At 37.1% G+C, this 15,664-nt stretch overlaps 1 protein-coding gene across 2 annotated transcripts in view; it reads right to left on the bottom strand.

Moving 5' to 3' along the window:
* The window catches only part of SLF1 (SMC5-SMC6 complex localization factor 1), a 66,246-nt gene that overhangs the window by 20,303 nt on the left and 30,279 nt on the right, over positions 1-15,664 (bottom strand). For both annotated transcript variants that reach the window (XM_070412339.1, XM_070412338.1), the window contains exons 11-14: positions 14,729-14,887; positions 13,742-13,905; positions 4,436-4,567; positions 1,290-1,455 (exon numbers count right to left, since the gene is read on the bottom strand). In XM_070412339.1, coding sequence (XP_070268440.1) covers positions 1,290-1,455; positions 4,436-4,567; positions 13,742-13,905; positions 14,729-14,887 — 621 coding nt within the window. The remainder of the gene's footprint in view (positions 1-1,289; positions 1,456-4,435; positions 4,568-13,741; positions 13,906-14,728; positions 14,888-15,664) is intronic.

The following is a 15,664-nucleotide window of genomic DNA, read 5'->3' as shown; positions in this document are numbered from 1 at the left end:
ATTCTTTAACCAAAATTCACTATTAGAAATGAACAACAAAAGCATACACAAACCAACAAAATCCATTAACAGTAAGAAAAACCCATTAATTTAGATGTTGTAAAACACTTTCTTAAAATAATTCTTGGATCAAAGGGGAATTCATTATTGAAAGTAAAAACTAATTTGAAAAAAATAAAAAAATAAAAACAGCCTAAAGTATCAAAACCTATGGAATGGATCTCAAGATGTATTCCAAGGGCAATTTATATTGGGTATGTAAAATGAGCCCTAGCTGGTTTGGCTCAGTTGATAGAGCATCAGCCTGTGGACCAAAGTGTCCTGAGTTCAATTCCATTCAAGGGCACGTAACTAGTTTGCAAGCCTGATCCCGGGTCCTGGTGGGGGCATGTGTAGGAGGCAACCAATTGGTGTGTCTCTCTCACATTGATGTTTCTCTCTCTGTATCTCCCCCTCCCTTCCCCACTATCTCTAAAACAAACAAACAAACAAACAAACAAACAAAATCAATGGGAAAATATCCTCAGGTGAGGATTATCAATTACAACAAAAAAAGAATAAAATGAAAAAAAAAATCCAAACATTCAAGTACAAGAGACAGTAAAAGAATAAAAAAATATATATGAGCAGAAATTAATGATATAACACACAAAAAAGTAGGTTAAGTCCCAAAGGCAGAGATCATTTTGAATAGGAGAAAGCAACTTTTATAATGCGCCCAAATTGTGACACAATATGTTGCCAGGCACTTTACATATTTTATTGTATTTAACCTTTCCAACTATCCTTCACTAAAATCACTCTATGTTAAATTTCTAATGACAGGCAAAATCTACCTACAAAGAAATAGTTCAGGAAATAACTCAACATCCAGAAAGGTAGTTTTAAAAACAAGTAGAAATTTTTATTAACACACACAAAAAAATTATAAAAATTACAGGTTTCTTGGGAATAGAAATGTATAAAAGTAAAAAATCTAGAATGCCAAGTAACTATAGATTTCTTATTAAAAATCAAATAACTAGCTCCTGCATCCAAATGTGAGATGACAAAGAAACATGTCTCCAAAAATCTTTTACCTTAAAATTAGACAAACTAAATAGAAAACAATGATATATTTAGTTCATTTTAATATATTCTAGTAATTCGCCCGGCTAGCTCAGTCGGTAGAGCATGAGACTCTTAATATATTCAAGTAATTCAAAGAATAAAGAGAAGAAAAACATGTACCATTCAAAGATGTACTTTTTTCATAAACAATTATTCATTTATAAGTTAATCCTACTTACATCATTAGACTTGCATTTTTCCTTGTGAGAATATATAGTCCACTCCAAAAGCATATATACTGGTCTGGTCAAAAGCCCAGAGGTCTCAATTCCTGACCAGAAGATTTCAAGGAGAATTGCCTTTCCCGTTATTTTCAGACTCTGAGAATCTGAGCAGTCACACAACCTAATGAGAATATGAACAAGAATTATGTCAGTCACACAACCTAATGAAAATATGAACAAGAATTATGTATTTACTAGTGGCCTGGTGCACAAAATTCATACATGGGGGAGGAGTGTCCCCTTAGCCCAGCCTGCACCCTCTCTAATCGGGGACATCCCTCTTGCAATCTGGGACTGCTGGCTTCTAACCGCTCACCTGCCTGCCTGCCTGATCGCTCCTAACTGCCCTCCCCTGCTGGCCTGATCTCGCCCCCAACTGCCATCCCCTGCCACCCTGGTTGCCCCCAACAGCCTCCCCTGCTGACCTAATGTCGTCCCTAACTACCCTCCCCTGCTGGGCTGATCACCTCTAACTGCCTCTGCCTGCCTCATCACCCCTAACTGTCCTCCCCTGCTGGCCTGATCTCACCCCCAACTGCCCTCCCCTGCTGGCCTGATCTCGCCCCCAACTGCCCTCCCTTGCTGGCCTGGTTGCCTCCAACTGCCCTCCCCTGCCACACTGATCTCGCCCAACTGCCCTCCCCTGCTGGCCTGATCGCCTCTAACTGCCTCTGCCTCAGCCCTCAACACCAGGGCTTTGTCTGGAAGGAAGTCGGATGTCCAGAAGATGGCTGGTCAACCCGGACTAATTAGCATATTACCCTTTTAGTAGTATAGATTATATAGGATAGGATTGCTTAAATGGGGTGGGGGGAGACTTCTTCAGCAGGAGGAGATGCTCTTGGCAGACAAAAACACATAATCCCTATATCTGGACTGATAGCCAGCCATATACACTATACTACTAAACCTGTCATGAAAAAATTGAACCGCTTTCTTACACCTTACACCAAACAGCTGTTGCCCTTAAAACCCCTCTTCGGCCCCCACCTTAGGTTCTGCCTTCGCAGGTCACCCAGGTTAGGTTCTGATTGGTCGGTTTCTATGCCAGTCAGCGTCAAAAGCTCCGCCTCCTAGGCAGCCATTGGCTCCTCACACTTCCCCCAGATTAGGTTCTGATTGGTCAGTTTCTAAGTCAGTCAGCATCAAAAGCTCCGCCTCCTAGTCAGCCATTGGCTCCTGGCACTTCACCCAGATTTGGTTCTGATTGGCTGGTTTCTATACCAGTCAGTGTCTTTGGGCCTATCTCTGGGCCTGATCAAAGAGGTGAGGCTGATTAGCAGCCCGGGAGGCCGGGAGAGAAACAGAGGCCTGGCTGCTGGCGAAGCTGGGAGAGAAAGAGAGGCAACAGCTGATCAACAGCTTCCACGGAGGCTGGGGATCAGACCCTGCCTCTCTCTCTGCAGGCCTCTCTCTGGGCCTGATCTGCAGGCCCCTTGGCAGTCAGTGCTGGATCGCTATGCTGGCACCAGTGGCTGCAGTAGGTGCTGGGTTGCCATGGCTTCCAGTGTTCAGTTGAGCCTTGGTCGTTGTGGACTTTATGGACCCTGGCTCTTTATATATATAGATGGTCAATTTGATCACTATAGTTATTAAACACAGTATCATGTCAGTAGACAAAAAAAAAATTCTAGCTAGGGGCTAGGACAGGGGTGGGCAAACTTTTTGACTGGAGGGCCACAATGGGTTCTTAAACTGGACCGGAGGGCCGGAACAAAAGCATGGATGGAGTGTTTGTGTGAACTAATATAAATTCAAAGTAAACATCATTACATAAAAGGGTACGGTCTTTTTTTTTTTTTAGTTTTATTCATTTCAAATGGGCCGTAGTTTGCCCACAGCTGGGCTAGGAGGAAGGGAGGAAAAGGGAGATATCTATAATACTATCAACAATAAAAATATATTTTAAAAGTTCTAGCAATTTCTGAATAGAGAAAGGTCATAATACATAAAATTTATCTTTATAATAAAAGCCTAAGCGGCCATTACGGCAGAAGAACCAGAATGACCGTTCACTATAATGTGAACTGACCACCAGGGGGCAGACGTTCAAGTCAGGAGCTGCCTCCTGGTACTCAGTGCGCTCCCATAAGGGGAGTGCCACTCAGCCAGAAGCCAGGCTCATGGCTAGCGAGTGCAACAGCGGTGGCGGGAGCCTCTTCTGCTTCCGCGGCAGCGCAGAGGAGCAGCGAGCCTAGCAGTAAGGAGCAGTGAGCAGGCGTGCGGGTGATAAGGAATGAGGGCTCCTAGACTGTGAGAGGGATGTCCGACTGCTGGCGGGGAATGGGCCTAAGCCAGCAGGCAGACATCCCTCGTGGGGTCCCAGACTGTGAGAGGGCGCAGGCTGGGCTGAGGGGATTCCCCCTCCCCCCTCCCCCCCTCCCCCCCCACCAGTGCACAAATTTCATGCACCGGGCCTCTAGTAGTTTTAATAAAGGATAACATATAAAAAAATGTCCTGAGTTCAACATAACCACCAACAAGTACAAATAGTAATCTAACTTTAAGAGCATACACAAAACTTATGATTATTACAGATTCAGTGTTAAAACCTAACGTACAGCTTTTTACTTAAGCATTCAGTTACTAAAAATTCAAAAGTATATAAATTATGAAAAATAAAAACACTTTCACATACCCAAATGTATAAGCTGGTGAAAACTTAAAATCTGAACTAAGGCTACAAAAAAGACCTCTATTGCCACTTAAGGACTGTGTCTAGAAATATGTTTTAAAAATAAATCTACTTCAAACTGGAAAACTATGTGATTTTTAAAAAATATGTATCTAGCCCTAGCCGGTTTGGCTCAATGGGTAGAGTGTCAGCCTGGGGACCGAAGGGCCCTGGATTTGATTCTGGCCAAGGGCACATGCCCAGGTTGAGGGCTCAATCCCCAGTAGGGGGCATGCAGGAGGCAACTGATCAATGATTCTCTTTCATCACTGATGTTTCTGTCTCTCTATCCCTCTCCTTTCCTCTCTGAAATCAATAAAAAATATAAAAATAAATAAAAATATGTATATAAATGATTAGAAAAATGGTATGTAAAACAATGTAAATATAAAAAAAGTGGTGTGTTTTTTTTGTGATTAAAACTTACTTTTGACTCAGTTGTCGTACTTCACTTTCAACTAAATTGAAGAAAAATTTGAGCAGTGTCAGGTAGAGTACCTTAGAGCCAGTAATATTTTCTGAAATCTGATGACAAAAATTTTCATTGAAAAGGCAAGACCTGAAAAACATGAACCCAACAAAAATACAAACAATTTTTTGAGTAATCTGTGGACATAGTATTTTTTAGAGTATTACTGGAATTGTAATAAAATTTGCTTCAACAAAATATAAAGCAAGGTCAGTAAAATTTATTACTATTTTCTTCCTTTAAAAAATTAAATCATGTCAAGTATTTCATAATATTACATTTTTAATAATACAGGTCTAATTTCTTTTTCAATGATAGTAATGTTTAATAACCATCTGGTACTCTCCCTCTGTACTCTTTATATCACTGATAAAGAATAAAAAATAATGAATTTCATTAAACCCCTTTGATTCAGATGACCAGCTATACTCTCAACATATAATACTCTCCATAATCCCCCTCTTAATCAAGAGAATTTTATTTTTCATTATTTAGTAAAATGAAGGTTATTTTAGGGCTAATTTTTAGAGTTCCAAAAATTTAGCATTTATTTTCTTTCTGACAGTAGTCCTGTCCAACAGAATGTTCTGTGATGATGGATATGTTTTACTGAACTGTAACTTGTGCAATGAAGGACTTAAATTTTTAATTATCTAATCTTAATTAAATAGTTACATAAGACAGTGGTTACTGGATTGGACAACAGAGTTCTACAGTAGTTTTCCAAAGAGAATATAATATTACTCAGGACTATAGATCTGAAAGAAACAGAGTTCTAGGCATCTATTTACTATAATTTTATCTAACTTTATTATCAATTATATTAACGATATACTTGTAACTTTGTCCTTCTATCTCTACCTTCCTCAATTTCTGTTTGAATACCACATTCTCAGGTTAGGAAGGTTCTTAGGAGCTATTAAATTTGACAATTCATTTAATATTCAAATCTGTTCTACAAGATCCTCCATGCCCACAATCAGTTACTCAGTGTATCTGAAAATTGCCAGAGATGGGTACTATTGTATCCTTTCTTAAAAAAAAAAAAAAAAAAGTACTTTATAAAAGATTTCAAATATATTAAAAAGGAGACTAATATTACCCCACTCACCTGTATTCATACCACTTCTCTAGGCTCTTTTCCCCAACCCTCATCAAACCCAATTATTTTGAATCAAAATCTAGATATTTCTGTTTATCAAAAAATATACTTTAAGCTGTCCAACTTTCATTTCCTGTAGATTCAATTAATTCATCCAAACATTTATTAAGCACTTTTTATGTTTCAGGCATTAAATTAAGCACTGAGGTTAAGGCTTAAAACTGAGCATCTACTCTTATGTCAAAGATCTCTTTGGAAAGAGCATACTGGGGTACTTTGAATATAAATTAAGAGGAAAAAGTGAAATCAAGGTCAATAAAGCAGGTATTACAATACTTTTACATAAGAAGCATTTAAGTCTTTTAAAATAAAGGCAATGACAGTGAAGGAAGAAACAGATTTGGAAATTAGAAAGATGTCAGCTACATAAAGCATATATCCTCATATCCTCTACCATGCTAGGCTAATGCTGTTGTGTTAGAATTGTATTTTCATACCAGTCACCTTCAAAAGTGAAAAAAATTGTTTGTTATATTTATCTTCTTATCCGTGAAGTGTAGCACAGTGCCTGGCTCCCAGTAAATATTCAATGAACATTTGCTGAAAGAATGCATTAAATGCATGCTAGCTAGTAGTTTACTAGGTGTACCAGTTAATAATGTGGGTTTTTTTTTCAATAGATGGAGTTACACATGTGTTGATATAGATGCCACTTGATATTTAAGCTATTTTGTTGTATTGACAACAAGCTTCAAAACTTCATATGTCAAATTTGCTGAAGGTGTTAACATCATAGATATTTTTATACTTAAAAATGTCAAATTTCGGCAGAGACTACACCATCTTGAAGGGCAGAGTGGCTGTGATCAGAAACCTAGCCTTACCTTCAACCAGAAAGAACTCAGACACCTCCTACGACCCTACAACCACAACACCCAGGGACCAGCTGCAAACCCACAAACACCAGGTCTCAAGCAGCGCAAATACGCGATGCGGACGAGCCCTGCACCTTCTCAGGGAAAGGTCAAATATCGCCTAGAGAAAGTTAACGGAGGAGACAAAGAGCTACATAACCAGACATTCAGAGAGGAGCAATCATGGGGAGACAAAGATACAGCCCACAGACATCACCAGAAAAGGAAGTAAACAGAATGGAGGCAAGCAATATGTCAGAGAAAGAATTCAGAGAAATGGTCATAAGGTCACTGAAAAGGTTGGAAGACAAATTCAACAATATGTGTAAGAACCAAGAGGAAATGAAGAACCAAGAAGAAATGAAAAATGACATCGCTGCGATAAAGAACTCAACAGAAAGCATCAACAGTAGAATAGAAGAAGCAGAGGACCGCATCAGTGAGCTAGAAGAAAAGGTAGGAAAAATACCCAGGCAGAGCAGCATCTAGATAAAAAACTTAAAAAACAGAAGGAGAGCCTAAGGGAACTTTGGGACAACATGAAACAAAACAACATCAGCATAATAGGGGTGCCAGAAGGAGAGGAAACTGAGCAAAAAATAGAAAACCTGTTTGAAGAAATAATGACAGAACACTTCCCTGATATAGGGAAGAAAAAACTTACACAAGTCCAAGAAGCTCACAGAGTCCCAAATAAAATGAACCCCAAAAGACAGATTGCAAGGCACATTATAATTAAATTGGAACAACCAATGACAAAGTAAGAATCTTAAAAGCAGCCAGAGAGAGACAGAAAGTTACCTACAAAGGATCCCCCATCAGACCGGCAACTGATTTCTCAACAGAAACACATCAGGCAAGAAGGGAATGGAATGAAATATACAAAGTCATGAAAAGGAAGGGTCTGAATCCAAGAATACTGTACCCAGCAAGGCTATCAATCAAAATTGAGAGTGAAATGAGGAGCTGCACAGACAAAAAAGGACTAAAGGGGTTTATTACCACCAAACCAGCAATGCAGGAAATGCTAAAGGATCTGCTGTAAAAAGAAGAAATAGGAAGCGAAGAAGGAAAACAGGCATAAAGAATAAAAATGGTGACAAACAAGTACCTATCAATAACTTTAAATGTAAATGGATTAGATGTCCCAATCAAAAGACATAGGGTAGCTGAGTGGATAAGAAAACACGACCCATATATCTGCTGTCTAGAGGAAACCCACCTCAGAACAAAGGACTCACATAGACTGATGGTGAAGGGACAGAAAAAGGTTTTTCAGGAGAATGGAAATGAAAAGAAAGCTGGGGTAGCAATACTTTTATCTGACAAATTAGACTTCAAAGTGAAGGCCATAACAAGCGATAATAAAGGCCACTTCATAATACTAAAGGGAGCAATTCAACAAGAAGATATAACTCTGGTAAACATGTATACACCCAATACAGGAGCACCCAGATATATAAAAAAACTTCTGGAGGATATCAAGGTAGAGATTGACAGCAATACAGTCATAGTAGGGGATTTTAATACCCCACTAACACCACTGGACAAATCCTCTAAACAAAAAATCAGCTAAGAAACATCAATCCTAAATGACTCACTAGATCAAATGGAATTAATTGACATCTTCAGAACATTTCACGCCAAAGCCACAGAATATACGTTCTTCTCAAGTGCACATGGATCATTTTCAAAGATAGACCATATTACAGGAAAAGTCTCTTCAAATTCAAGAAGACAGAAATCATATCAAGCATCATCTCAGACCACAATGGCATAAAACTAGAAATCAACTACAATAAAAACAATCCAAAAAAATCAAACACCTGGAGGCTAAATAGCATGCTATTAAACAATGACTGGGTTACCAAAGAGATCAAAGAAGAAATAAAAAGCATCATAGCAACAAACTACTATGAAAACACAACAATCCAAAATCTATGGGACACAGTGAAAGCAGTCTTGAGAGGGAAGTTCATAGCTCTACAGGCCTACCTCAAAAAAACAAAAGACAGTGGTAATAAATTATCTAACCCTACAACTCAAAGAGTTACAAAGAGAGCAACAAGAAAAGCCCAGTGTAAGCAGAAGGAAGGAAATAATAAAGATCATAGCGGAGAAAAACGACACAGAGACCAAAAAAATAATACAAAAGATCAACAAAACCAAGAGCTGGTTCTTTGAAAGGATAAACAAGATTGATGAACCTCTAGCCAGGCTCACCAAGAAGCAAAGAGAGAGAACACAAGTAAACAAAATCAGAAATGAAAGAGGTGAAGTAACAACTGATCCCACAGAAATACAAACGATTATGAAAAAATACTATGAACAACTCTCTTCCAACAAAATGGACAACCTAGATAAAATGGACATATTCTATTAAAAATACAATCTCCCAAAACTCAACCAAGAAGAATCAAAAAACCTGACTAGGCCGATAACTACCGAAGAAATTGAAATAGCGAACAAAAATCATCCAGCAAACAAAAGCTCTGGTCCGGATGGCTTTACAGGCGAGTTCTACCAAGCAATCAAAGAACTAAAACCTATCCTCCTCACACTATTCCAAAAAAATTCAAGAGGAAAGCAGACTTCCAACCTGTTTCTAAGAAGCCAGCATTACCCTAATCCCAAAACCAGATAAAGATACCACAAAAAAAGAGAACTACAGGCCAATATCCTTGATGAACATAGATGCTAAAATCCTCAATAAAATTTTAGCAAATCAGATTCAGTAATACATTAGAAAGATCATACACCATTACCACGTGGTATTTATTCCAGGGATGCAAGGATGGTACAATATCTGCAAATCAATAAATGTGACACATCACATAATCATATCAATTGATGCAGAAAAAGCATTTGACAAAATCCAACACCTTTTCTTGATAGAAATTCTCAGCAAAGTGGGAATAGAGGGATCATACCTCAACATAATAAAAGCCTATATGACAAACCTACAGCCAACATCATACCCAATGGGCAAAAACTAAACCCATCTCCCCTAAGAACAGGAACAAGAAAAGGATGCCCACTTTCACCACTCTTGTTCGACATAGTACTAGAAGTACCAGCCATAGCGATCAGACAAGAAGTAGAAATGAAAGGCATCCAAATTGGAAAAGAAGAAGTAAAACTGCCCTTATTCCCAGTTGACATAATACTATACAAAGAAAACCCCAAAGACTCCATCAAAAAACTACTAGAACTAATAAATGAATTTGGCAATGTAGCAGGATACAAAATTAACACTCAGAAATCTATGGCCTTTTTATACACCAATAATGAACTCACAGAAAGAGAAATGAAAAAACAAACAAAACCAATCCCATTTACCATCGCAACAACAAAATTAAGATACCTAGGAATAACCTTAACTAAAGAGGTAAAAGACCTCTACTCGGAAAACTAAAGGACATTGAAAACAGAAATAGAGAAAGACATAAACAAATGGAAGAACACACCATGTTCATGGATTGGTAGAATCAACATCATTAAAATGTCCATACTACCTAAAGCAATCTATAGATTCAATGTAATACCTATTAAAATACCAATGGCATACTTCAAAGATCTAGAACAAACTCTCCAAAAATTCTTCTGGAATAAAAAAAAGACCCCGAATTGCCACAGCTATCCTGAGAAAGTAGAACAAAGTTGGAGGGATCACAATACCAGATATCAAGCTATATTACCAAGCCACAGTTCTCAAAACTGCCTGGTACTGGCACAAGAACAGACATACAGACCAATGGAACAGAACAGAGAACCCAGAAATCGACCCAAGCCATTATGCTCAATTAATATTTGACAAAGGAGGCAAGAGCATACAATGGAGTCAAAACAGTCTCTTTAATAAATGGTGCAGGGAAATTTGGTCAGATATATGAAAAAGAATGAAACTAGATCACCAACTTACACCATACACAAAAACAAACTCAAAATGGCTAAAGGACTTGAATGTAAGATGGGAAACCATAAAAATCCTACAAGACTCCCTAGGCAGCAAAATTGTAGACATACGTTGTAGCAATATCTTTACAGACACAGATCCTAGGGCAAGAGAGACTAAGGAGAAAATAAACAAATGGGACTACATCAAAATAAAAAGCTTCTGCACAGCAAAAGAAACTATCAACAAAACAACATGAAAGCATGGGAGAAAATATTTGCCAATGTTATCTCCGATAAGGGTTTAATCTCCAACATTTACAGGGAACTCATACAATTTAGCAAAAGGAAGATAAACAATCCAATCAAAAAATGGGCAAAGGACCTAAATAGACACTTTTCAAAAGAGGACATTCAAAAAGCCAAGAGACACATGAAAATATGCTCAAAGTCACTATCTGAGAGATGCAAATCAAAACAACAATGAAGTACCACCTCACACCTATCAGAATGGCTATCGTCAACAAATCAACAAATGACAAGTGCTGGAAAGGATGCAGAGAAAAAGGAATCCTCCTTCACTGCTGGTGGGAATGCAGACTGGTGCAGCCATTGTGGAAAACAGTATGACGTTTCCTCAAAAATTTAAAAATGGAACTTCCATTTGACCCAGTGATACCACTTCTAGGAATATATCCCAAGAAGCCAGAAACACCAATCAGAAAGGATATATGCACCTCTATGTTCATAGCAGCACAATTTACAATAGCTAAGATTTGGAAACAGCCTAAATGCCCATCAACAGATGAGTGGATTAGAAAACCACAGTACATCTACACAATGGAATACTACGCTGCTATAAAAAAGAAGAAATTCTTACCATTTGCAGTAGCATGGATGGAACTGGAGAGCATTATGCTACGTGAAATAAGCCAGTCAGTGAAAGAAAAATACCACATGATCTCACTCATTTATGGATAATAAAGAACATTATAACCTGATGAACAAAAAGATAGTTACAGAGGCAGAGAAGCATCGAACAGACTTGAGTGGGAAGGTAAGAGATCAACCGAAGGACTTGTATGCATGCATATAAGTATAAACAATGGACGCAAGACACTGGGGTGGGGGTGTGTGAGGGCAAGTGCCGGGGTGTAGGGGAGGCCAGGGGAAGGTCAATGGGGAAAAAAAGAAGACATATGTACTACTATTTGTAATACTTTAAACAATAAAATAAAATTTTAAAAAAATGTCCAATTTCGTGCCAAATGAAGAACATTTGCAGGAAGTTTTAATTAATTATTTTGACGAAAAAGTTATTGTATACTTCGGGAAGCTTATGGTGAACATGCTCTATCTCAAGATACGTGTGAACGCTGGTTTAAATCCTTTAAAAGTGATTATTTTGATGTGAAAGACAAAGAACATCCAGGTCAACAAAAAAATTTTGAAGACCAAGAATTACAAGCATTATTGGATATAGATGCGTGTCAAACTCAAAAACAACTTGCAGAAAGATTAAATGTTGCTCAGCAAACAATTTCCGATCATTTACAAGCAATGGGGAAGACTTTAAAGGAAGGAAAATGGGTGCCACATCAACTGAATGAAAGACAAATGGAAAACCGAAAAGTCATCAGTAAAATGTTGCTTCAACAGCACAAAAGTGCTGTTGTATCGAAGTGTTGCATCGAATTGTGACTGGCGATGAAAAGTGGATTTATTTTGAGAATCCCAAATGCACATAATTATGGGTTGATCCAGGTCAACCATCAACATTGACTACAAGGCCAAATTGCTTCAGAAAGAAGACAATGCTCTGCATTTGGTGGGATCAGGAAGGTATCGTGTATTATGAGCTTCTAAAACCAGGTGAAACCATTAATACTGATTGCTACCAATAACAAATAATCAATTTGAACCACACTTTGATGGTGAAACGTCCAGAATGGGCCAGAAGACATGGCAAAGTAATTTTGCTTCATGATGACGCACCATCACACACTTCAAAACCAGTTAAAGACATGTTAAAAGATCTTGCCTGGGAAGTGTTAACCCACCCGCTGTATTCACCAGACCTTGCTCCTTCAGATTACCACTTGTTCAGATCGATGGCACATGCACTTTCTGAGCAGCACTTCAAAACGTACGAAGAAGTGGAAAATTGGGTCTCTGAATGGTTTGCCTCAAAACAAGAAAAGTTCTATTGGGACGGTATCCACACATTACCTGAAAGATGGGGGAAATGTGTAGCTAGCGATGGACATTACTTTGAATAGAGCACTTTTGATGTTTCTCTTGAAATTATCATGCTTTCTTTGATTACAAAAGCCACATTATTAATCGGTATACCTAGTAGCTTGCTTCAAATATATCATAACCAAGATGGTAGGTGAATCTTTATGATCTCACATTGATAACCAAAGGTCTAGCCTTTGCTTGGCTAGGCAAGTATCTTTTCTCTCACTACTATGGACCCCCTGAAACTAAACACTTGGACAAAAAAAATACTTCCTACACAAAGGAAGGCTATCAGAGACAGAGAGCTATCAGAAAAGAAAGGGAAAAAATGATTAGTTCTGCTGGGGAGAAAGGAGAAATAGGAAGGACTTCTGGAGAGAGTAACATTTGGAAGACAAAAGAAGAAGCATATAGGAAGATGACAGCATGTGCAGAGGCACGAAAGAGATGACATATTTAGTAAACAGAAAATTCAGTTTCAAACTTCAAATTTCTAGCTGAAAAAATGTAACAAACACTGATGTTTAAAATGTTTGTACTTTTGATGACTAAAGTTTGATGATATTCATATCCAATAAATTTTCTTAATTTTTAAAACAATATGCAAGCTTAGCATTTTGTTAAAAAATAAAAACAAATAATGATTTGGCTTTCTGTGAATCCATTTCAGGCATTCAATAAACATGTTTTAAATCAGAGGTTCTCAACCTGTGGGTCACGACCCCTTTGGGGGTCGAACGACCCTTTCAAAGGGGGCGCCTAAATACATCCTGCATATCAGATATTTACAATTCATAACAGTAGCAAAATTACAGTTATGAAGTAGCAACGAAAATAATTTTATGGTTGGGGGTCACCACAACATGAGGAACTGTATTAAAGGGTTGCGGCATTAGGAAGGTTGAGAACCACTGTTTTAAATAAACTGATTGACAAACATGACCAATTCAGACGTGACCTTTTTATAAGAGTTCTGCAATAAATACAACACAAACATTACATATCCACACATACAGTAAATTTTGAAAGAAAACATTTACTTCTTTCATGAGTTCCTAAAAATCCAGCATAACTAGTAAATTAAATTAGATCCTCACATGTGAAATTCCTTACCTGATAAGCACTTCTATTAGAGACCACGCTCCTTTCATACAAGTTGGACATTGAAACAATTCTAAGTAATATCTTGACATGGTTGGGGACTTCCAAGGAGGATGCAGGTGAAGAAGAGCCGACAATATATGAAAGTATCGACCAGAAAATGTATCTATATTATCCTATTGTTTAAAAATAAATCAAACACTTTAGCCAAAAGTATACTTTCACCAGCTAATTCAGTCTAAAACTATAGTAACTATGGCCTAACTTTCTTGCTAAATAAATTTATTTGAGCAAAAGATCAGATAGAAGTATGTAGCTAATTAAATACTACAACATATTTGTGTACACTCTAAATATGTATCTATATATTAGATAATACTAGCTTTTGGGACTAACTTATATGAAACGCCCATTTTATTTTTAATGATTAGAGTGAGATAAGAGTTCCAAAATGTGACCTGAAAGGAACTAAAGGTAAGAAGTTTTTCATGCAACATTCTTTCTTATCCCCAACATTCGTCTGACATAGCTTCAATCTGTTATTTCTTCAAATTGGCACCTTGCTGATGAACATGATTAGAAAGCTACCTTTGAAAAGCTATTCCTATTGGTTTTCACAACTTAAAAAGTACGTTACCTATACTATAAATAAAAATGGTCATTATCAATGTACTAAAGGAGTAATTTACCAAATGGCACTCTAGGTCATTGTAGTGTAATGTTGTCTATTTTCACTGCCATGACACACACACGCATAAAAAAAAAAGATAAAATTTTTTCCAAGATAAAATTGCCTTGGAAATTCTGATAAAATAGTAAGTTAAAAGCACTCAGAGTAATACCTGGCAAATTGTTTAAAAACAGTAGAGAAATAGTAATAAATGGGCACCACGTTTCCTATTAAAATGAGGCAAGAAGTACTGAAGAGAAAATAAGCTGTAAGCATACAAGAAACGAAAAAATGTTCATATTTTACATTCCTTGAAAGACTGTTCTTACCTGTAGAATATTCTCTAGAAGAGCATGAAGAAGGCATACAGGAGGTATATAATGTGCTTGCAAAGAGGAAAGCTCTTCAATCGCTTCTTTAAAAAACTGGCCTTCGATGAGACTTTCAATTAAATTTAATATACCCCTGGGAATTTCAGCATTTTTAGCCTAAGAAAGGAGAGAATCTATGACTCAAACAAGGTAAGGGTAAAATCCTGGGATCAAATCTTGAATTATCAAGGAGCCTTAATTTCCTCATCTGTAAAGTGACAATAAGTCCTGACTTTATAATTTCACAGGATTGTTACATGGTTCAAAAAGGATGATTTATATAAATGTGTTTGACAACTATAAGGCACTGCAAAAAATATATTACTGCTTTACTTATTCTCTGTTGCCTTAAATAGTAAGGGGAAATACTACCTCTAAAAGAAATAATTTAAAAGGCATTTGCAAAGTCTGGCTGATGATGAGGAAACCTAAGTCAGAGCTATAATTACACACAATTCTTTAGGTGCAAAATTATTTTTTTATTTTTCTTTTAAACTTATAAGCAAACTATGTCTATTAAGATATACTAAATATATTAAAATTTTTCAAGCACCATCAATATTTGCAAAAGTAACAACTGCATAATGTCATTAAAAATCACTCTGAGAATGCACATTAATACAGTTATAAGAGTTCCACGAAATATATTCCCCTTGGTCAAAATATTTTTAACAAAGCAAGTTAACCACTTTGAACTAGTCAAGAATCAAAAATACTCTAAAACACTACATGGAATAAAATAATCATTTTAAAGAAGTGAAAAAGTATATAAAAGATATATACATTTTTAAATATATTTTAATCTATAAGTAGTATTTATAAAAGCTATAAAATATGAGAACAGGGATATAAAACTCATCTATGATGAGCACAAGGTTTCAATTCTTGTTATTA

This window comes from Myotis yumanensis, unplaced genomic scaffold (genome assembly GCF_028538775.1).
Source record: "Myotis yumanensis isolate MYYU_CA2020_CCGP unplaced genomic scaffold, mMyoYum1.0.hap1 SCAF_4, whole genome shotgun sequence".
NCBI lineage: Eukaryota > Metazoa > Chordata > Mammalia > Chiroptera > Vespertilionidae > Myotis > Myotis yumanensis.
This window is presented reverse-complemented; position numbering and strand designations above follow the sequence as displayed.